The following is a 22,520-nucleotide window of genomic DNA, read 5'->3' on the forward strand; positions in this document are numbered from 1 at the left end:
GGGGAAGGGGCAGACAGAGCAGCCAAAAGGGGAGGCCATGGACGAAAACGAGCACAACAGGGAGAGGGTGGCAAAGGCAAAAGAGGACAGGGAAAAGAGGGGGGCAGACGGGGGGAAGAGGCCCGAAAACGAGTGAGGCGAGAAAAGCACAACAAGAGGAACGAACAGAACAGAAGAGGAAGGGGGCACAAGCCGCCCGGGGGCGGGAAAGCGGCGGGAGGGAAGGGACACGGGAAAGGTAAATAAAACAGGAAAATAAGGCGTGTGCGGAAAGGGGAAAGCGGGGAGGATAGAAGGGGTGGATGGAGGATGGGGGGGATAGATACAAAAGAAGTAGATACACCAGAGTGGGAGGTCTATAGATTGAGTAGAGAGATAGGGAATATTGGGGCCGGGCGAGAGGTAGATTAGGTGTATAGAGACCACCACCACAACACACACACCACACACAGAGATAGAGAGAGGATGATAGGGGTAGGTGCGTTGCAAGGAGCGGACCCTTCGGCGTCGTCACCAGCGGCACGGTGACCTGGGGGGCCTGACGGCAGCGGCGGTCCGAGGAGAGAAGAGGGCGCCCGCGGAGCCCATCTCTCGGTGTCTCTCCCGCGTCTCGGCGCGCGAGCGCGCTGAACCCCGGCGCGGGAGACGAAGCAGGTGGCACGCGGATCCGGGGTGGCGAGCGGAGGGTGAGAGCTGCTCCAGGTGTCGGTTTCGCACGGGCGCACGGGTGGCAAGCTCTGACGGCCCCCGTTCAGCGAACGGGGGAACGGGAGCGTGCGTCGTTAACGGAGCCTCGCAGATCTCCGGCGGCGGAAGGAACCATAATATAGGAAAGCGATGATAGAGAAATAATGCTCAGGAGATATAAATAGATGCTCATGAGTTATAAAATGAATGGTAATGGATAGAATAAAATGCCCATGAGAATAATAGTCCTGATATTACATGAACGGAACAAGACTTCGCGTTATTATGTCTAAAGGTCGAACAGGTCCGCGTCACCTGACGTCATGAAGCCTGTCCCTGCCGTTATTAAAGACGTCATGACGTCATAGACACCTCCTGGTGGAAAGTGTTCCTTCAAGAGTAACTGAGTACTTTTATACCTCGAGTACTGGCACGTTGAGTATAATAATTTAAGGTATTGGTCTCTTTTACTTGTACCCTCCTAACAATTTACCATAGACATACATAAATCGGTCGTTACTACAATAACAACAATCATATAACAATACACTACGCTACGAATAATAAGACGACTCTAACTACTAATAATAATAGACCACATCATACACAATACTACTAACTACTTACTACTCCTATAATAACAACATACTAATAACATACTTACTACTCCTCATAATAATAATAACCATCATATCTACTACTACTACAACTAAGCATCATAATAATAAGAACAAACAATAATAAATACAAGACTACTACTAACTACTAAAATAATATAGTATTATAAAAATAATAAACAATACTACATACTACTCTACTTCTAATAATAATAATAACAACATATAATACAATGAACGACTACTACTACTACTACTAACTAATAAATAATAATATAATAAAAATAATAATAACCAATACTACATACTAATAATAATAATAAAACAATAATAATAACAATACGACTACTACTACTACGACTAATAATAATAATAATACAATCTACTACTACTAATTACTACTAAGAAAATAAAATACAACTACGACTACTACTACTACTCTAATACTATAATATAATATAATAATAAATAATAAGAACAAGACTAACTACTACTAAAGAATAATAATAATAACAATAAGAAAATAAAATAACATACTAGACTGCCTACTACTGACTAATAAGAAAAATACTACTACAAACTACTACTAATAATAATAATAATAATAATAATAAAATTAATACTACAAGACTACTACTACTAACAATATAATATAATAATGTTTATAGCGCTTAACCAGGATAGAATGAGTTGGTTATATCTTCAGTACTTGCATAAACTATAGAGTGCAGTGATCTTCATACATCGTTAACGCGTTCATTAAATGGACAGACAGCTCAGTGCAGTCTGCAGTCCCCGACAGACAAGCATCACTGATGATGGTTACGGGGACTCACCTGAGCAAGGGAATGCCAAAAAGTCTGGGAAGGGGTTTTTAAAGTTGTAAACTTTCCATAGGAATAAAAACCGGGATGTATTTAACCAATTGTGAAGTCGGGCCCTTTAACAGGGAACTTAAATACATCTGCAGAAAATATATTTCAGCATAATGTTTGTCTGAAATCAACCATATTTCTGCAGGTCCCTTGAATATCTGCTCTTCTCAGTCAGCATGCACATAGCACACTGCTTACTGCGGGCTCTGAGGCCACGCCCCCGACCTTGCACAGGTGGATCTCGTACCTGGCCACACTTTAGAGTCCAGGAGCACACAGACTGATTTGAAAGACCATTGTTTCTGTCATATAAGGAGGAGCAGGGTTTGGTGTTTAGTTTTTTGTCCTGCTGATGTTCACGTTCAGTTCCACTAGAGGGCGCCAAAGCCTCACAGACTGTGAAGTCTTCTTCTTTTTGAGCGTGTAGGAATTAAAAATATCCGCAGCTTACATTGTCACAGTGGAGCCTGTTTCTCGAATCAAGTTGAATATAAAGATTGTAAGATTAATAAATGTGACAGGAGCAGGACTCAAACTGACACTCCCGAGAGCATTCACTCTCTGATCAAACACATTAAAACAACGACACACTGATCTGGTATCGGAGGAAGAAGAACATTAAGTCTGTGTGTCTGCTCTTCCATCCAGGGTCGCTCTCCCGAGGTCAGTCCCTCCGACGGCGGGTCACATCGTGGCGCCAGCACAGCTGGGCCTCTTACCTGGAGAAGCTCTGAATGTGGGGCCAGAATGTAGTGCTGTTCCTTAGGACAAGGTACACACACACCACAACACACACCCACATTTTAAATGTCTATTCTTTTGTTACATCACAGTATAACAGGATGTTTAATACATCCGTGATCAGAACAACCGTTGAACAACATTAACAGTTTCTGTTGTGTATATCTTTGACCCGTTTTGTTGAATCGAATTGTCTGTGTGCTCTCCACCCAGAGACATAGAAAGACATTCAAACCAGTATGGAGGAGCTTTTGGAAACAACAGACAGGTTTTTCCCCAACCTGGAGGTGAGTTTTATGACTTGAATGGAGGTGTGGATGTGACGTTTCCATTGGCTGAATCACAGCTGAATGTTTTTCGTCTCTTGTGTCTTCAGGGGGCTCTGATTGTCCTCGTCCTCCCCTCTGTGTTACCCTCGTGTGTCCGGCCTGCCTTCCAATGCAGTGTCGGCCACTGCAGGCCAATTTAGTAGAAACATCCCCTCTGTTACATGGAACCCAGAGACCATAAGCAGCTGAGGGACTCAGACGCCTCCATCAGGCCGCCCTGCTGTGCTCAGGCTGCGTAACGGCATCGGGTAGGCTACACCCATAGACCAATCAGAGAGTGGAGCTTACACGCTGATACGATCATGTGATCTAATGCCTCAAGCACGCTGTTCGCGCAAAAAAAGTCGTTAAAAAAGCAATTGTGTACAGGTGTCATGAACATTTAAACACTCATTTTAATAACATTTTAACATAAATAACATAATAAAAGCAGGATGTCAAAAAAACATGTTTAAAAAGTCGTAAAAAAAACATCGTCAAAAAAGTCATTTAAGTCACAAAAAAGTTTTTTTTGTTGTTTTTTTTACTTGTCCAGTATTAAATATGAGAATCTTTTTTTTTAATTTAAATGTTTAAATGTAATACAAGACATGGCAACTAAATAACGACAATAAAGACAGGAAAAAAAGTTTTAAAAAAAGTTTTCAAATGCTGGAAAAAAAGTTGGACAAAATATCGTGCACAAACTTACTTTCAGACTTAATAGAATTGAAATTAAAGAAGAATTTTCAAAATAAAATAAAAAGTCAAAATGTTAAAAATGTGATGGTTTTTCAGTTGCGTTGCCAAGCTGTGATTTATCCATATTCCGGTCCAATCATTGCGGCAGCTTTATGGGGCTTTGCACGCTGTCAGCGTTTTCTGTTCTGATTCCCTCGATGAACCAGTGCAAAATGCCCGATCCAATCAGCAAAACACTTGTATTCAAAATTCCGACTATAGTAGATATCTTCACGTCCCCACAGAACGAAGCCGCCCGGGACACGACGGACCCCGCCACTTCTCCCGGCGTCCACGAGTAGTAACCAGCTGGCAAAACGTTACGGCCTGACATACAGGTTCCCTCCCCGAACCCGAGCTCCTCGTTGAGAAGATGGGTGTCAATTTGCGCTAGAGCAGTTGATCATAATCCATGATGCTTTGATTTAATTTGGAGAGCAGTGCAGCAGAGAGTCTCTTTCAAATATATATCGACAAAAGACTAGAGACATAGACAAGAGGAAGCAGAGCAGGCGCGGCCAAGGGGAGGAAAGAGGAAAAAATGCGACCGCCTTCGTTAGGAGCCAAACGAGAAGCATAGACTCCACCTCAGCTAATACCAGCGGAGAGGCTTTATTCTCCTCTCTCCTCTGTACTTTTATTTATTCGTACCAAGGCCGATCTGCTGTCGCTCAAAGAGATTCTCAGTGAAACGGTGTGGAGTCTGCCAACATCACAACATGCTTTGCATGGTGATCATGCTGAGTACGCCATGCCAATAATGACATGTTGTTTTTCAGATGGGGGGGGTGTGGGGAAAGTATAAGGTGAGGTAATTCTGGGAGCAGGTCGAGGGGGATGAGACAGCATTGGAAAATACACCGGTTACAGAGTGGTATCGGGACACACAGCTGTACACGGGATAGATGGGGGGGCCGAATTGGTACAAGAGCCCATGCGGTAAAAAACATAAACCAGCTGAGGTGATAGAGGTAGGTAGTGGGCTGTTACTTAAAGTATAGATGTGTCTGCTGTGGGCTGTGCAGCAAGTTTTTCTGCTCTGACTGTCTTCCTCCTCTAAAAGGAGGGAGGCGTCTCTCTCTATGGAAGCAAGGAACGAGGTAAAGGTAAGAAAATGCATGCCGAGCAATGGGAAGGGTCGATGGAAGCATAGGTGGGGATACATTAGGCACAGCAAGGAGAGGGGATAGGGAGAGAGAGGTGAGAGGCAAGGGAGGAGCGAGAGCAAGCGTACAGACCAAGGAGCAAGCCGGGATCGACCGTCCAGTTGAGTTCAGGTGGAGTGGACCTTAGTTACACTTGTCTCCGGTTGGTTTGGTGTGACAAACAGACTATGAATGACAGCGACACGTTGGCCTGATCACAGGTCAGTGCAGATCAACAGGAGAAGTTTCATGTGATTGTGCTTCTTTGTTCCTCTTGCCACAGGAGGGTGTGAAACACTTGCATCTCCTGCTGGCACAAGGCCGTGCGTGAGCTGCTCCGGACGGCCGCGGGACGGACATGACCTGACAACCATCTACCATCGCGGGATGGGTGTCAGCCCGAAGCTGCACGCGGCTAAACCTGCGACAAAACCAACGCGATGGTTCTGAACTTTAATGATGGGCTTGCAATCTACTGAATCATTTCCAGCGTTTACAATAGATTCATCGTTTTTGGAAACCTGTTACCTTATGAGTTCACGTGTTGTCTTGAATGTTCCGAAACAGTCCGTTTTAATCCCTTTAATTTTTTTTTATTCCTTTTTGCAGGTTGTTCTTAATTATGGAGTATTCCTCAGCCACCGCAACTTCAAACTGCCTGATAAGTCTACCAACATCATATAATTATCACACACAACACCCACACTTTATGTTTGGATTGTGCCATAAATAACAGCAAACATGAATGTGTTGTGTTTACAGCTTTGTCATGAGTCAGCCGTCACTATCCAGGTGTCTGCACGCCGCTGGTTCCCACCTAGATGCCTCCTGGAGCCTTCGAGTAGGACGGGATCAAAGCCACATTTAACGGCCGGCAGAAACATTTTACGCCCCCCGCCGATCTGTACCCGCTGTGACTTCCACACCAACTTCCGCTGGCCTCTGTCATCCGCGCTCATCTAAAGATCCAGGCCAATAGTGGAGGTCTCTTTTGTAAGACTTCATGGTAGGATATGGATGTGTTTTTTTTTGTGGCCCTCATAATCAAGGGTTGGATGTGATATTATCAGGTGTCTCTGTTACCCGTCCCCCTCAACATATCCAGGGCTTTTAACGTGACCGCAGCGAGTTCATCGTATAGCCAGCGACTGTTGCAGGCTTCCTTCTCCTTCGCCTGGTTATCTGGATGGGTCTGCTGACCAGGTCCTTCTCATGGTTCTCGGCTCACCTACGGTCTCGCATGATGATCATGCAGCTTGCGCACAATGGATCGCTTTGATGACCCCAAGGGCCCGGCTTATCTCCGGCTCCCAAACGGAGTATACACGCTGGCTTACTTTCCTCCACCTTTACATCTTTTCTGTCCTTCTCCTTACTGCGATGCTTCCTCTCTCCCACGCGTTCATTCCCACCCTGTTTCATCTGTAGTTGGGCATTGGAAACCGAATAATAGTAGGTGTTATCATAACAAGTCATCACTGCCGTGATCATTACATTTGGAATCCTGAGACTGAAGAATTCTAGTTTCAGGCGCTCTTCAGATTAGCGTTTCAGTTGAGTCACTTATGCAAAGCATCCGTTCCACACACAGGTGTTTCAACCCACACATGAGCTGTGTCCACGGGATTTCCAGAAATCCCTTCGTTGGTTGGGGAGTAAAAAGTCAAAATGTTAACTGTGTGATGTTAGCAAGCACTACCAACACCTCTGCGCTACCACCTAAGCAACTGTTAGTGCAGTTTAAATCCAACTCGCTGCTCCACACGGCTCCATTGGTGTGATCCCAGTTCCATGGTGTGTAAGAGGGCACCTTGAAAAAAGAATTTTATTGTGCAGAAAACTGAATGTTTTCATCCAGAGTCAGAAGAGTCTCGCGGATTCTGGAAGAATAACCTTCAGAACAACACGTGTAGTTTAAAACGCCTTGTGAGGTTTCTCGCACGCATCAACAAATGGTAGCTAATACACGAGAGACAAAATACATTTCCCCCCTGAAAGGGGACACAATAACGTCTGAAAAATAATTATGGGAAATGCTATTGATATTGTGTTTAGACTTGTGTTTGTGAGTAGACAAGTGAAATGTGTTGTTGAACTGAAGGGATCACATTTTCTGTCGGAACAATAGATGAATTCTGTCCATTATATTTCGTGTTATGCTCAGTATGGAGACGAGCTGATTTCAGATCATCCACTTGCAAAACATAAACGGACATTAATGAACAGCATTTAAAACGTCAGGCAGTTTGTGGACTACTACTTCTAGGCTTTCCACAATTGTGAGCTTGTTTCTTGTCACATTACACATGAACCACTGGTTATTGTATTTGCAGCTTGATGTTGCCACTGTCTAAATGTGAAATTAGTATTTTCCTGTTTGTTAATTTATTTTTGTGTTGTTGAATGAAATTCCATGATGTGAGGTCCTCGAATAGCGTGTCGCTGCGTGTCCGTGCTGGTGCTGATATGACCCACATAACACATCTGTGAACGTTTGGCCTTCATTTGATTTTTATGTTTAATACAAATAAATCATTTATTTAGGGCATCTTTGGTGTGGGTGTGGTACATGGACCCAAAAATTGCAGAGTGAGACGACTCAGGAAGTGGAGGCCAAAATTCAGTGAAATCATCATGTAGAAAATTGCTCAACATAATTTCTTCAAGAGAGACTGGCTTATCTACCGCAATTGGGGTGACAATCGCCAGTGAACATTGCTAGGAGGCCAGCCTCTAAATACCTGCTCGGCAGACGGTGATTCGATGCCAGGTGTGCGCCCAGTCCGCTCCCCACAACCACCCAGCAAACCACACCCATCGCAAAGAGCGCACCCTAGAGCCAACCCCCAGCCCTCAACACACACAAATCTATTTCAACAACCTTGCAGACAGTCAACACTGAGCTGAACATCTCTGTCTCCAGTGAGCATTTTCAGAATTCACCACTCCTTTTTTTTCTTTGTTTTTTTTTTCCTCAATTCGATTGAATATGAAAACAGTGATGGAAGAGGCAGAGAATCTCCACAGGTTTTTGGCAGCACCGTTTAGCTCGAGATTGTTCTGGACCGCACCAGCAGACCAGCGCTCAATCTCGTCTGTAGCAAGACTGCGTCACCATCCTGGATGAGGCCGATGACCGTTGTGGTGTCCTGTGAAACAGACCCCATCCACTTGCATTGCTCTCTCTATATCCTCATCGATGAAACCCACTATGTTGTCCATTTCCATCCACCGTCCAGCTGAACTCACAAAATTACGAACCTGCTGGGTCCACCCCAAGCTCAAACTACACACCATGACATCAAACATCATAATTGACAGGGACCCACCATGTTGATCTCTCGCTCTCTACCCCCACCACGCTCTGTAGGAACGAAACTTAATCAGTTCCATGATCGATGACAACTAACTTCTCGTGACACAGTTGCCCTCAGTTGCACCGGTAGTGCCACCGCTTACAATCCTTTAACAATAATGATTATGAAAGTCCAGGCCTGTACTATGTACACAAATGCTTTATACCTATGTCTCCTGATACAGACCGGGCTCTCCCCCCTAGCCTGGCACACAGCTGAAAACCCTTTCAGATGAATCCAGAACGTTGGCAACGTTGCCTGGTCACAACAAAAGGTTCCCACTTCCCTACCACTGGCTCATTCAGCTTTCCTCTGCTACCTGTTGCCGCCCTCGTTCTTGAACGTCCTCACAGACATTTTGTTACCCTCCTCCGGCTCTGCCACCCGTACGCCAGGAACGATCCAAACTGTTCACGATAAAAGTATTTGTCTAAAATAAGTCTAATTTAAGGTACTTTTAGCAGAATTACTGCAAAAAAGAACACATAATCATAAAAAAAACCCCTCAGACACTATAACTAGAAGACTCTGCAGCTACTTTTGTTTTGAGTTTAATGACACCGAAATCTTATTTGACTAGAGAACGCATAACTAGAGTGGACACAAATGGTGGTAGAGAACGAGACGAGATCTTTCTTCAATCCCCGCCGGGAACTTCTTTTTACAACTCTCATTTTATGTTACTGCTTTTCACCAGTCACACACATTGCAGATACCAGGCCATAGACAGGCCAATTTGGAGAAGATGGTGGGAGCTTGATTTGGGATTCCCCATCCCCCTATTTTGGAAAGCATCCAGCGAGCAGTCCTGTTGTGGCGGGATACGCTGTGCTGCCAAGGGCACACTCGGCAAGTGCCCGGAGTGCCTGACTCGGTTCCTCATTTGGTCCCATTGCAGACTTGAACGGCCACCCTCCTTCCCAAGCCGCCCAATGGACTAAGCACTGGCGAAATGGGGACTACGACATGCGGGAAAAGCCACAGGTTATCAATAGGTGTTTTACTTCAGCATTGGACTCTACAATGGAACTCTTAACAGCATTTTGACAGCAAAAACACAGGTGTACTGTGTTACTAGGGTTGATTAGATTGTTGTCTTATCATGCCCAAAGGACAATTTCCTGTGAAACAAAATACACTAGTACTCATAACGAATACGAAAGATTCTCTTTTTTTACAAGGTAATGCTGATGCAAATGTGCAAATCACTTGCCAAATCATCTGTTAAAGACCTCAAGGGTACACTGGAACATTGGACATATGAGAAGATTGGAAGATTTAGGGTGTCTCTAGTAACTTTAAGCTCAGTTTACTAAGTCATCACAATAGATACCGTTCACATAAACTACCCATAGATTAACACATAAAAAACAAAAAACAAATAATGTACCAACCAAACAACAATATATGATCTACTTCCCACACCATACTGAAAACTTACTCATTACCCCTTCTAAATATAGACTTTTCTCCATCACATGAATGATAACTCACAATGTAACCATGTTCAGAAAATATTGAGAGCATTAATTTCACTATCAGTCTCACTCTGCATAAACTTAATATGCACCAATGCTTTCTTTAGCACTCGGACTACAAGGGTAGGAATGCAAGCAGAGCAGCTAATGCACATCTCTTCTCGCTCCCCGTGCCGTGTGTATGAAGTGCTGAAGCTCGCCAGTTGCGGACCTTGTGAGCAGCTCCCTCCCAGATGAAGACAAGCCCGGGTTGCCTGTTAGCCACAGAGCCCTAGCATGGCAACGACAAGCTGTTTTTTTTCGTCCCTCGGATTAATTGACTCGTCGCACCGAAACAACTTCTTCCTTTGCTCCGTCACTCAGGTGGGGTATGTGCGCTCCGACTGTTTTACCTCCATTTTCACAGGTAAACTCCGGTTCTTCTCCTGTTTTCTTCTCCTCTTTTACACATTGAGGGGCCTGCGCTTTTCTGTCGTTCTGCGGAGTCGGAAAGTGCCCGGGGAACAACATCCGCCGCTTTGGCACTTCTTGCTCTTCTTTTTAGCTGAGTCGAAAGCGAGCGCCTTTGACAAACAGCGGCTTTCAATCGTCGCCTTTCTCGCGCTCCGAAGTCGGAAAGGCCCCTTCGGGACACAGCGGCCCCGGTTCTCTTAGCTATGCAGTGGCCACCCCAGGCGCCTATCTCTCGCTGCGGGTCGCCCAGTTACCCCTTCCCCATCCTGGGCTCACAACGACCCGAAAAAGCATCAAAAAAACCTCGTGAATTTTCGATACTGCTCATTAATGTTAGCGGATGTGGGTCGCCCGACCGCGGGCGCCGCTCCGGTTGTTGAACGGAAGAGGGGGGCGTTGGTGACAGGACCGAGGGTTCTTGGCTCCCACACCACATCCCGGTCGGCCCGCCACGGCGCACCGGGCCGCGCTACGGGCGCGCCCGTTAGGGACGCCACGGAAAATGTTCGCCTCGGGGGGGCGTGCCTCGGGTCGTGGCTTCGCCCGGGCGCCAAAATGGGCAAGGAACGGCGCTGCGCGCTTTGCAACTTCGCTTTTATTATCTGGCTCGAAGTCCGAAAAGACCGGGACACACAGCGCGCTTTGCACCTTCGCGCTTTCTGGCTGAAGTCGGAAAGGACCGGGACAACAGCGCTTCTTGCACTTCGCTTTTCTCGGCTCGCAAGTCGGAAAGGCCGGACAACAGCGCGCTTGGCACTACCTCGCTTTTCTGGCCTGAAGTCGGAAAGGACCGGGACAACAGCGCACTTTGCCTTCGCTTTTCTAGCTGAAGTCGGCAAGGACCGGGACAAACCGCGCCTTTGCACTTCACTGTCGAGACGACAGGTCTGAGCGTTGGCTTGCGTAAGTCTGATTGGCTGCTGTAGAATAGGTATCTAGGTGGGTGTGGCATTTAATTGTAATGGAAATTAACGCTTTAGCGATTTGGAACATTACAATAAAGATACTGAGAATATAAACAGTCTCTTTCTTTTGTTAAGCTGAGTGTTTTTTATCACCTGGCTACAATAATCCTTGGGAATGGATGGAAGTTCAAAGAACAACTTATTTTACAGTGTTCTAACGGAATAACGTCGATAACCTGAGTGTGAATCTCAGTCTTTATACATAAGCAAAATGTTATTTAGACATTTTAATATTGTACAAGACAGGGGGGTACTATTTTTCTCTTGTATAAATTATTTTCTGTAGAGTGACATTTGTGTCCACGAGAGCCGTTTTGCAAATTGTATTTTACATGTTTTATCCCCCTCTTCACTCCAAGCTCAGGAGAACAATCCTACCATACAACACCCATATTATAAATGCACAGTTTAAAATCACGCCATCATTTCACAATCAAAAAACCCTCTATCTCAACACATATGAATATGATCTACAAATTGGACTCACTGAACACATTCTGACAAAGAAAAACAGTGATCAAGTGACACAGTAAAGGTGACAGTTAACTGGCTAGCACAATAAACAAGACTCAGCCAAAGTGGAATGCATCATTGATGAATACACGCGAGTTTCCTGCTCATGTGAACAACGAGATCTGCAGTGCAACCAGTCCATTACTGTGTGATACCTTACTAGAGGTTAAATGACTGTCCATGCTGAAAACAGTTTGTGACCTCACCCAGGTTACAAAGGGGGGCAAATAGACACAGAAGAGAACCTATATCAGCCCAGACACTGACCATCTGAGTGTGGACTGAGGTCATCCGTCTGACTTTGCTATAAAAGAAAACCCCAAAGACACAAGTACACTGAGATTCAGTTGGTTAAGGTTCACAAATGTCAGTAGTGCAATCAAATCTATATATATAAAAAAGGCAATCTTCAACCATCTACATCGTTGAAACTGTATATCCCATAAAACACATTTTGCCAACATCCTTGGTGAATGGGCTCAGGTTAAAGCATGCAGTTCCGCCTTAAATCTCAGTCAATGTGGGGCTCAGCTGAAAAGTGACACAATAGTTGACGGGCTCCACTCTGGTTTAAACAGGGAAGAGTCTTTTCCTAAAGAGAGATCATATATTTTAGTGATGTGTCACAGTTTAATGAACTCCAATTCACTAAACTCCTCTTCACACAGGGACCACAGAGCTCACTCCGGATCACCTCAGGACAGTCACACCAAAATAACATATACAAAAGGCTCATTAGTTCTCCCATAAGGCAAAATACAACACATCTTTCTCATTCAACCCCTCCCTTACCCGCACAGACACTGCAACCCTGCTACACAACCAGGCCTCAGACAAAGAGGCACAAATTGCCCTCACCTGTCCCTATAAAGGCGGGGAGCTACCTCTGGCCCCACCTGACAGGGCGGTGCTTTGAATGTGGATGCCAGCCCTCAAATATTTCCTTGAAATTGCCTTGTTAAGCCAAACATTAAACTGCAGCCTGCTGGTCTACCTATTTCTAACATATTTTAACAATCTAAACCTGATTAGAATAGAACCATAGGCCACCATGCTGGACTGAGTTTCTCTCCCAGGCCGTGCTCTGGATGGGGGCTACCTTCTCTTCTGGGAGGGCAAACGTTGCCCTTTCCTGTCTTGGATTATTCTTTTTGTTCAATCACTGTTAAATTATCTCTTATACCACAACTTTATGAACCATTAGCAACTGTCTCCTGTAAGGTACTCAAGTTATTAGAGCCGTCTAAATCCTTTTTGTTTGTTTTAATGAGTTCACATGAAAGCATTTGTCTAAAAGTCAATTTTAAGGTATTTTTGATATTTTAGATAACAGAGCTCTCTAGTTCATTGAGTGCAATGACGCAGAATATTATGCAATGCAAAGTTTATTTGTGAAGCACAAAGAAGAGTAACATTCATATGACAGAAAGTTCAATCAAACAAGAGTTCACAGCAGAGAAAATCAATCAAAGGCTAATTAAATAGTTGTTTTGTCATTTGGATTTATCTGTTAGAGTTAGAATAGGGTAATATTCACACAATATGGACAGAAGTGTATGGACACTTAAGTTTGCAAGTGCATTTAATGAGATGGTCATGATTCATGTGTAATTGTCAGGTGTCCACATACTTTTGGCCATATGGTGGGTTTAGAGTTTGAATCATTTCATTGGTTTCTTGATTATGCCGACATGTGCATTTTGTTTAAAGCACGTGTGTTGTCATTATTTCTCCACAGCATCTGCAAAACAGATCAAATGTTGACTTTAGACAGATGAATGAAGTTACTGACAGCACAAAAATGTTCTGTAACTACAGAATAACATTTTATAAACCAGCATTTCACACATTGACTACCAAAGTTCATTCTTCACCCTGAAAATAGTTTGACAACTCTCAACTCAAGGTCCACTTACTACCTTTGGTCAGGAGCCTTTAACCACAAGGAGGCCAAGTCTAGTACTTTGGCTGTGGAGTACAACAGACCACAAGGAGGCAAGTCTAGTACTTTGGCTGTGTAGTACCACAGTGTGAGTCCATCTCCTGGATGCTAAAGTTTAGGCTAACATTAACAGCTCTGTCTTCAAGTCAACATTCAAGTTCATGGATATACTGTATATCTGCATCATTCTTTATATACTCTGTTTTCCAGGACCACAGATTAGTTTGAGCAGAATGAAACATAAAGGGTCTTTGAGATACTCACTTTGACATGTGTAAACCACCTCCAGGTACTTATAAGTGTGGCCACAGGGGTCTCCAAATATAGTGTTGCTGGCTTTGACAGCACAGCTGCTTCTCCCATTACAGCTGTGGATGCAAATGAATGTGAGTAAATACAGGTATCCATTCATCTGTATGGCTTTATATGTTTAACAAAAACAATGGGCCGTTGTACCTTTGAGCAACGTGGTTAGTGGGTCTTGAGCAGTCGACCTTTTGGACCTGATGAGAAGGACGTCCATAAGAGCATGTGGTCCTGTCCCGGCGTCCATAATTAGCACTGAAGACAGTTATAACCTGCCCGTTACCTGACAGATAGAGGAAGGAAATGAATACATCGTGCTGTGTGTTGAAATGCAAACAAAATACAACTATATGTTAAAATGAGAAAAAATGTGATCTTACCACACTGCAGGTATGCGAAAGACTGTTCACATGCTATGACACGGTCTGTCAGAGATACATGACATTAGACATATTGCACATATTATTATTAATTGTAGCTTTGTTTAACTGTTACATGTAAAACTGAAACTGACTTGCTGGGAAACAGGCATAGGTGGTGTCCAGGTATTTGTAGATGCCACCGCACGGATCCAAAGCACGGAATGGGTTTGTGTGTATTTCACACACCATCTTGCCATCACAGCTGCAGGGGACAGATAAAGAGCTCATAGATGACAAATCATCAATATTATGATGTAAAAGAGCATCACGATACAATAACACTTTCTTTACACATAGTCGAGCTAGGTGTCACTGACACAATCATATTTTCCCTGCATGACACATGGCTTGAAGAATTCAATATATTCTTATTACAATATCAATTAAAAAATGCCTGCATCGTTTAACAATTGCAACAGTTTATTCATTACTTTACTAAGTATTTAGCAGATTAGTCATTACTTTTTTCCTCTGACAAGTTTCCAAGTTACTGCTAAATTAGGATATGTGCTGCATCACCCTAATGGGTAATGAGGTGTAATGTCTTCTAAAAATAATATAAGTAGAGCAGGACAAATTATGTCTTCTAATTTGAATTTTATTGTGTGTACCTTTTCTTGACTTTGTCCAGAGTGCTTGTCAGTGCACAGTTTATTTTGGAAAGTTGGTGTACGGGTCGGCCATAACTGCAGGTCTCTCTGTTTTGACGTCCATACATTGCTGACTGCACAATAATCAGTCCCTGGTCTGTACACACCAGAGGGAAACAATTCAAACTTAGAGGATGAAGCAGTGAATGTTCACCTTTTTGTTCATTTAACAGTGAAATGATGATTTGCAGAAAACTTGGTGATTCATAAATGATATTTTGTCCAAAAAAACGAAACAAGTTCAGCCATACCACAGCTAAGACGCTGGACGTTGTAGGCATCATCACAGGTAACCACTCTCTGTGTGAACAGGGCACTCACACTGTCGGCTCTAGAAAAACCTGCAATGACGAGTTTGTTTTATGATTCGCACATATTTTCTGCATAAATGGTTGTCACAAAATAACAACCAAAGAATAGAATAGCAGCAAACAGTGTTTGCAGCAGAGTTCTGTCACACAGTGAAATAAACATTTAACCATCCATTTACCTGCTGTCATGAACAAACACGTTGCTGCCAGCACTGAAAAAGAAAAAATGCATGTTTAAAGTTTGTCTTGTTACTTCTGCGTAAATTCATTCTTTTAATTATAATAAAGGAATTTTTCCAGAAGAAAGCAGAAAATCAAATTCAAGCTTCCTGGTTTAATTTGAACCCACGTCATTATTATATTTGCCATCAGTCAGTTGTGTACTCACACAGTGTGGTGCTGAGTCTGGAGCAGAGCATGATGTCAGGAGATCTGGTCTGAAGAGTTGAAGTGATGGTGTTGGTACGAGACAACCAATATTTATTCTGTTTGAAGAGGAAATGCTTCTCTTTATGCAAAACAAGTCACTGTGGGAAAACCCAGAATAAGTTCCTTATATGTTAAAATAGACAGAGAGGAATGTTATCTATGAAGTGACTGTTTCACCTCATGTGTGATACTTTAGTGATGGTTAAAATTAGGTTTGTCTGTCATGCTGAAGAAAACATTATTCCCTGTTGAACAAAATGCTACAATTACCTACAATTTTCTGATGTTCTTGTAATTGGACCCAATCTATTTCAAGAGGAACTGCCTCTCTTTATGCAAAACAAGTCACACAGTGACATAGTAACCTCTTACCTCAACACATATGAATCTGATCTACAATGGACTCACTGAACAACATTCTGACACAGTAAAGGTGACAGTTAACTGGCATGCACAATAACAAGACTTTCCCAAAGTGGAATGCATCAGTGATGAATACACACGAGTTTCCTGCTATGTGAAGTAACAAGATCTGCGGTTCAACCAGCCCATTACTGTGTGATACCTTTAATAGAGGTTAATAAATGAGGTATGTCTGCTTAAAAACAATATTTCCTTGAAATTGTCTTGTTAAGCCAAACATTGCTGGTGTTCAGGCTGCCATACGGCATCGGGTAGGTACACCATAGACCCAGTCAGAGAGTGAGCGTCACAGCTGATACGATCATGTGATTTAAGTCTCAGCTTATGTCCTCCTCTGTAAGTCGCTTTGGATAAAAGCGTCTGCTAAATGCAATGTAATGTAATGTAAAAGCCTCAAGCACGCTGTGTCACGCAAAAAGAGTCAGAAAAAATGTGGGAAAATTAGTCGTAAAAAAACATTGTACAAAAAGTCGGTAAAAAAGTTTTTTTTTTAACTTCCAGACGTAAATATGAGAATCATTTTTTATTTAATTTAAATGTTTAAAAACGACAATAAATAAAACAATAAAAGACAGAAAAAAGCCCCCCCAAAAAAGAGCCTGGAAAAGTTAGAGCTAACGGCTCTATTTTCTATGACTTTTTCTACGACATTTTTTTATTTTTTATCTTTTTGGCCTTTTTAAGCTTTATTTGACAGAGACAGCGGAAGAAGTGAGAGGAATGTGAGAGTGTGTGTGTGGGGGGGTCTAGTCCTATGGCAGCATAACTAAGGGATGACCTGAGCACTGACAGGCAGCACAGAGCCACAGGTCGGATTCGAATCCTGGGCTGCCACGGCGAGGACTGAGCCTTCATACACAGGGCGGCTGCTCTACCAACGGAGCTAATCGATACCCCAACAACGTGAATTTATTTTGATCATTTGCCGACACGAGAACATAATCTTTGGGGAATGGATGGAGATTTCAAAGAAAACTTATTTTAAAGTGTTCTAACTGAATAAACTTGATAACCTGAGTGTGAATCTCAGCATTTATACATAAGCAAATGTTATTTAGACGTTTTAATATTGTACAAGACAGGGGGTAATAATTTTTCTATGTATAAATTATTTCTGTAGAGTGACATTTGTGTCCACGAGAGCTGTTTGCAAATGTATTTTCATGTTTCTCTCCCTCTCCACTTCAGCTCTGGAACATCCTACCAATACACACCCATATTATAAATGCACAGTTTAAAATCATACCACATTTCAACCCTCTTTTCTCAACACATATGAATGTGATCCACAATGGACTCACTGAACAGCATTCTGACAAGAAAAACAGTGATCAAGTGACACAGTAAAGGTGACAGTTAACTGGCATGCACAATAACAAGACTTCCCCGTCTATGAGACAAGGCCTGGCGAGACAAAGCAAGTTTATTCATTTATTAATTCTTGTAAATGACATACATTAAGAATGAAACCATCAATCAGTCTAATAAAATGAAATGAAATAAAACAAAATGGATTTAGTCTTAATTAAGGTCAAACTAATTTGGTAGAATCTGATTTACAGTTCAGATTTTTCTTTCATCATTGCTCTCTTGATTATTGAGAATGAATGTTCAAACTGTGATGTCACTGTTTCAGTATCTTCACACAGGATCTGCAAGAGAACAGACAACGTGTTAGATCATTTAAGAAACTAAAGAAATGATGTCTTCCTAATGTTATTACTTAATTATTGTTTAATAATACATTTACTTTGTTATTTACAGTTTTTGTTTTAACATAAATGTGGCATTTTGAATTTACAGGTTAGCCTTTATGAAGTGAAACAGCCAAATGGAACTTTGAACCACTTACACTGACATGTATAGGCCACCTCCAGGTACTTATAAGTGCCGACACAGGGGTCACCAAACACTGAGTTGCTCGCTTTGATAATACAGCTGTCTTTCCCATTACAGCTGTGGATATAGAGTCATGAGTGAATATATGCACACATATATGCAGGTATATGAAATGTGAATGCCATTTGAGAAACATAAATCCGTGCAAGATGCAGCTATGACTGAACTGTTGTGCTAAAGTTCATATGAACCATGAATTCCACAACCCCCAATGTAAAGTTCAAGTCAACAGAATGGGAAGCTGTACCTTTTAGAAACTTTGCTCGTGGAGTCTGAGCAGTGGACATTTTGGATCTGAGAGGCAGGACGTTGGTAAGAACACGTGGTTTGGTCACGCCGTCCATAATATTCACCGTACACAATTATAACCTGACCTTGATCTGACAAAACGGGAAGATTTCAAGAGACAGGTGATTAAATGAGAACACATGATTTTAAAATGATTATTAGAATGCAATGGAAACCATGGTACCATATATAAAAACAAAAGGATCTTACCACAATTTAACTGTGCCAAAGAGTCTTCACAGATAACAATGCGAACTGTCAAAGTAACATAAAGCAGATTAGACATGACACTTTTAAAAGCAACAAAGTGGCACATTGCATCTTAATGAAACATTTAGTGCCTGAAACTGGGAACTACTCACAGGATTGTACTTATATAGAGTCTTTCTAGTCTTCCGACCACTCAAAGCGCTTTACACTACGTATCTCATTCACCCATTCACACACATTCATACACTGATGGCATTAGCTGCCATGCAAGGTGCCAACTGCCCATCAGTTTGAGGAGCTTCTTTCTATTTCACTATACTACCGTACTGGGGATTGTTCATTTCATTTGATAAAGAGCTTTAGAGATATTTTTATTTGAAGGAATGTCATTCAAACAGAGGACGCTTAAACGAAAGTGAAGTTTGCTGCTTTGTGCGTCAAAGTTCACCAATGTTGAACTTGATTCAAAAACTGTTTTTATTCACCCTGCATGTTTAAATTCACTGACCATGGTGTTTCCATTGAAATGAACTGACCTTGCTGTCTTTGAATTCTGTTGTGTTGGTGTTTAAATGTAAATACAGCTTTACTTCACATTCATTTCATGCAGAAATGTGACTAACTTGCTGGGAAGCAGGTGTAGTTGGTCTCCAAATATTTAAAGATGCCAGGGCAGGGATCAGAAGTACGGACGACATTTGTGTTCAGTTCACACACGCTCTTGCCATCACACCTACAGGAAACACACACAAAACAAAGGTGTTATAAATGAGATAGAGCTTTGGGTTACATCAGAGAGTGTAATACTGCATTACAAACCACTTGTGTTAATATACAGTATGAGGTCAGTGTTCATTTCTTGCCTGCACGGTGTAGTTTCTCATTCTTTGACTCTGTTATCTAAGGTAGTGATTAACCTAATCTTTGGTACAATGACTGTACAGAACAGCGCAGTCTCTTTGGCTTAGTTTATTGGATTTTCAACAAGATGGCTGCCACTGAGACGGAACCATTTCTGTTGATTTACTCCAAAAGAAGAAGAAACAGCCCAAAAGCTTTTGCTGATAAGACATTATGTGTTTGCCATACCCAACGTATGCTACTGCGGTACCCCAGGATGGTCGTTTTTCTAACAACAATCTAATATCGTAGGTAGTAATGGACTTATTTAAGCACTTCATGTTTTTTCAAAACTCAGTAAAGAAAACTGCAGCAGCCTCATTCCGACTACATGAAAAGTTCTTGGGTTTTATTTTGTGTGTACCTTTTCCTGAGGAAGTCCACAGTGCCCTGCTGAGAGCACTTTGTATTGGTAAGCTGTTGTGGAGGTCTGCCCTCACTGCAGGTCTCACGGTCTGTACGTCCATATAGAGCTGCCTGCACACTGATCACTCCACTGTCTGAAATTAGGAAACAGTCAAGTTGTTTGACTTATTCGAATGAATATAAGAAACTATGATCTACAACTATACTTGTTTTTATCGTAAAATTAAAATAATATTTTTAGCACATTAGCTGACAAACGTTCTTCACCGCACCCACAGAGCTCTGATCCTACATGTCATCATTTATGATGATGAAAATAAATGAAACACTGAGTCGGGTTTCTACAGAAACTGACTGCGGTTTAGTTTACATAGTTGTGAGTCATACCGCAGCTTAGGCGTTGAACATTGAGGTCATCGTCACAGGTGATAACTCTCTGTGTGGAAACATCTGAAAAGCATATGTTGTATATAATGTTAAGGTATAAGCTGAAAGTGCAACTTAAGAAAAAAAACAAACAGTGTAAGCATTGCAACACCCGGATATTTACCTGCTGTCATGAGCAAACAGGTTGCTGCCAACACTAAAAAAAGAGATCACTGTTAAAATTCAACTTGTGTTAAACAGGCTGAAACATTTGTACGTAATAATAATGATAATAATAATAATAATAATAAGTGTTTCATGTAGTTGAACCATGATTAAAACATTTCAGTACTGCCATTAAGCAGCTCAATCATCAATCAGAAAACAATTAAATGAAATAAAATACCAAATAATTTATAATCAAGAAGATTATCAAAAGTCAAATTAGTAAATAAAAACATATATTCAGAAAGTTATCTGGAGGTTTATCTCGTTCCTACTAGGCAAGAAGTCAAAAGATTTTGATTTAAATTAAAATTAAATTTCCTCAACAAGAAATCCAAGCAAAGGTCGAAGAAGAATTTATATAAACCAAGTCATAATTAATCAAGCCATCAGTCAGTAGTGTACTCACGCAATGTGCTGCTGCTGAGCCTGAAACAGAGCATGATGATGGTCGCAGGTAAGACTGATGGTAGTTGGAACACGCACACCTGTATTTATACTACTGGGATAAGAAATATACTCCTATGCAATACAGTTTACAATGTAAACACGATAGGTCAGAATGTTTGGCGTCTTGGGTGTAGCAGAATGTGATAAAGTGAATGAATTACTGCAGAGTTTAAAACAGTTATTGACAAAGTGCATTACTCACTGCAGACCTCTCCCTCTGTTCACAGATATATTATCAGCAAACTCTCCCTCCATCACCACCACCATCTGTAAACATACCTGTCTCACTGCTCCATCAGTTTACTTTTGTAAATCACGTGACTCAACAGAATCTGACAGTTTTATCACGTGGATACAAATCATTTGCAAGATGAAACATTTTTAAAAGATTTTAGTAATTAACCTTTAATTAAACGTAACTTTTCACTGTTCACATTGAACACAAATTCTCCAGGTTTCAAAACCAGAACAAGAGTTTTATTTAAGTCCACCACAGACGACAGTAAAGTCCTGATTCATTTTCATATTTCAAAATAAGACTGTAGAAGAATCTGACAGTAACGTTTTATTACGTGGATACAAATCATTCACAAGATGAAACACTAACACAAATGTTTTTATAGACAACATACAATATAAGCTTTACAAAAGATTCATTTTAAGCCCAAACTGTTAAATACTGTTAAAAACTTTCATCGTTCGTGTTACATTAAACACAATTTCTGGACAAACATCAAACATGTAACACTACATGATCATTTCTAGACAACATTTAAAATAACATGTTGACAAAATAAAACTTTAAGCTACTTTTCAAACCAGAAAAATAACTTAATTTTACTCTTTTATTATTGTTTCCTCTTATGATTGACAACAAAATCTATAATAAAGTAAATATTAAAATATATATGAGTCAGTACAGTTGAACAAATAAAGGACTACATATGTTTTACTTGCTGTGTTTATTTTCCAGCTCTTATTTTGTATTATCTGTCAGGTTCAGGTGAAGGGGGTGTGGTCAAAGTAAGAGTGGACTCATGGGAAATTGTGTAATCTCTACAGTGGCACAGTGCAGGTGAGCGTTTCTCTGTGATTCATGGGACACATTTACCTGCAGCTCACCGAGTTTTATTTCGACCAACTCTCGTGCAAAAGTTTCTGAAGCACCTGAAGGAGGTTTGCAGACCCCCTGGAGGAAAGCTGAAGGTAAAGAACCGTGTGTGTAGCATCGAGGCAGCTAACACGTGACTCCATCACTGCTCCTCATCGTGAGTTCACGTGAGGCGACGACCCCTGTGAGGACCGTGTGGAGAGAAGCCGAGCTGCAAATGTGCATTAATGTTTATTTTTATATTTTAACAATTTAAAATCCACCAGCTGTCATTCAGATTCTGCAGTCCAGTCCTGATGACACTGATTCATTACAATGACACTGACATTACAATGAGACATTT

General features: G+C 41.7%; 1 protein-coding gene across 1 annotated transcript in view; it reads right to left on the reverse strand.

The window, feature by feature from the left end:
• The window catches only part of LOC104933585 (rhamnose-binding lectin), a 30,819-nt gene that overhangs the window by 7,259 nt on the left and 1,040 nt on the right, over window positions 1–22,520 (reverse strand). The window contains exons 2-18 of the mRNA XM_027275549.1: window positions 21,026–21,104; window positions 20,576–20,608; window positions 20,413–20,475; window positions 20,024–20,159; window positions 19,383–19,492; window positions 18,760–18,804; window positions 18,509–18,641; window positions 18,221–18,318; window positions 18,010–18,014; window positions 15,899–15,995; window positions 15,690–15,722; window positions 15,451–15,540; window positions 15,161–15,296; window positions 14,642–14,751; window positions 14,508–14,552; window positions 14,278–14,410; window positions 14,086–14,189 (exon numbers count right to left, since the gene is read on the reverse strand). Coding sequence (XP_027131350.1) covers window positions 14,086–14,189; window positions 14,278–14,410; window positions 14,508–14,552; window positions 14,642–14,751; window positions 15,161–15,296; window positions 15,451–15,540; window positions 15,690–15,722; window positions 15,899–15,995; window positions 18,010–18,014; window positions 18,221–18,318; window positions 18,509–18,641; window positions 18,760–18,804; window positions 19,383–19,492; window positions 20,024–20,159; window positions 20,413–20,475; window positions 20,576–20,608; window positions 21,026–21,059 — 1,405 coding nt within the window. The 5' untranslated portion in view covers window positions 21,060–21,104. The remainder of the gene's footprint in view (window positions 1–14,085; window positions 14,190–14,277; window positions 14,411–14,507; window positions 14,553–14,641; window positions 14,752–15,160; window positions 15,297–15,450; window positions 15,541–15,689; window positions 15,723–15,898; window positions 15,996–18,009; window positions 18,015–18,220; window positions 18,319–18,508; window positions 18,642–18,759; window positions 18,805–19,382; window positions 19,493–20,023; window positions 20,160–20,412; window positions 20,476–20,575; window positions 20,609–21,025; window positions 21,105–22,520) is intronic.

This window comes from Larimichthys crocea, unplaced genomic scaffold (genome assembly GCF_000972845.2).
Source record: "Larimichthys crocea isolate SSNF unplaced genomic scaffold, L_crocea_2.0 scaffold148, whole genome shotgun sequence".
Lineage (NCBI taxonomy): Eukaryota > Metazoa > Chordata > Actinopteri > Sciaenidae > Larimichthys > Larimichthys crocea.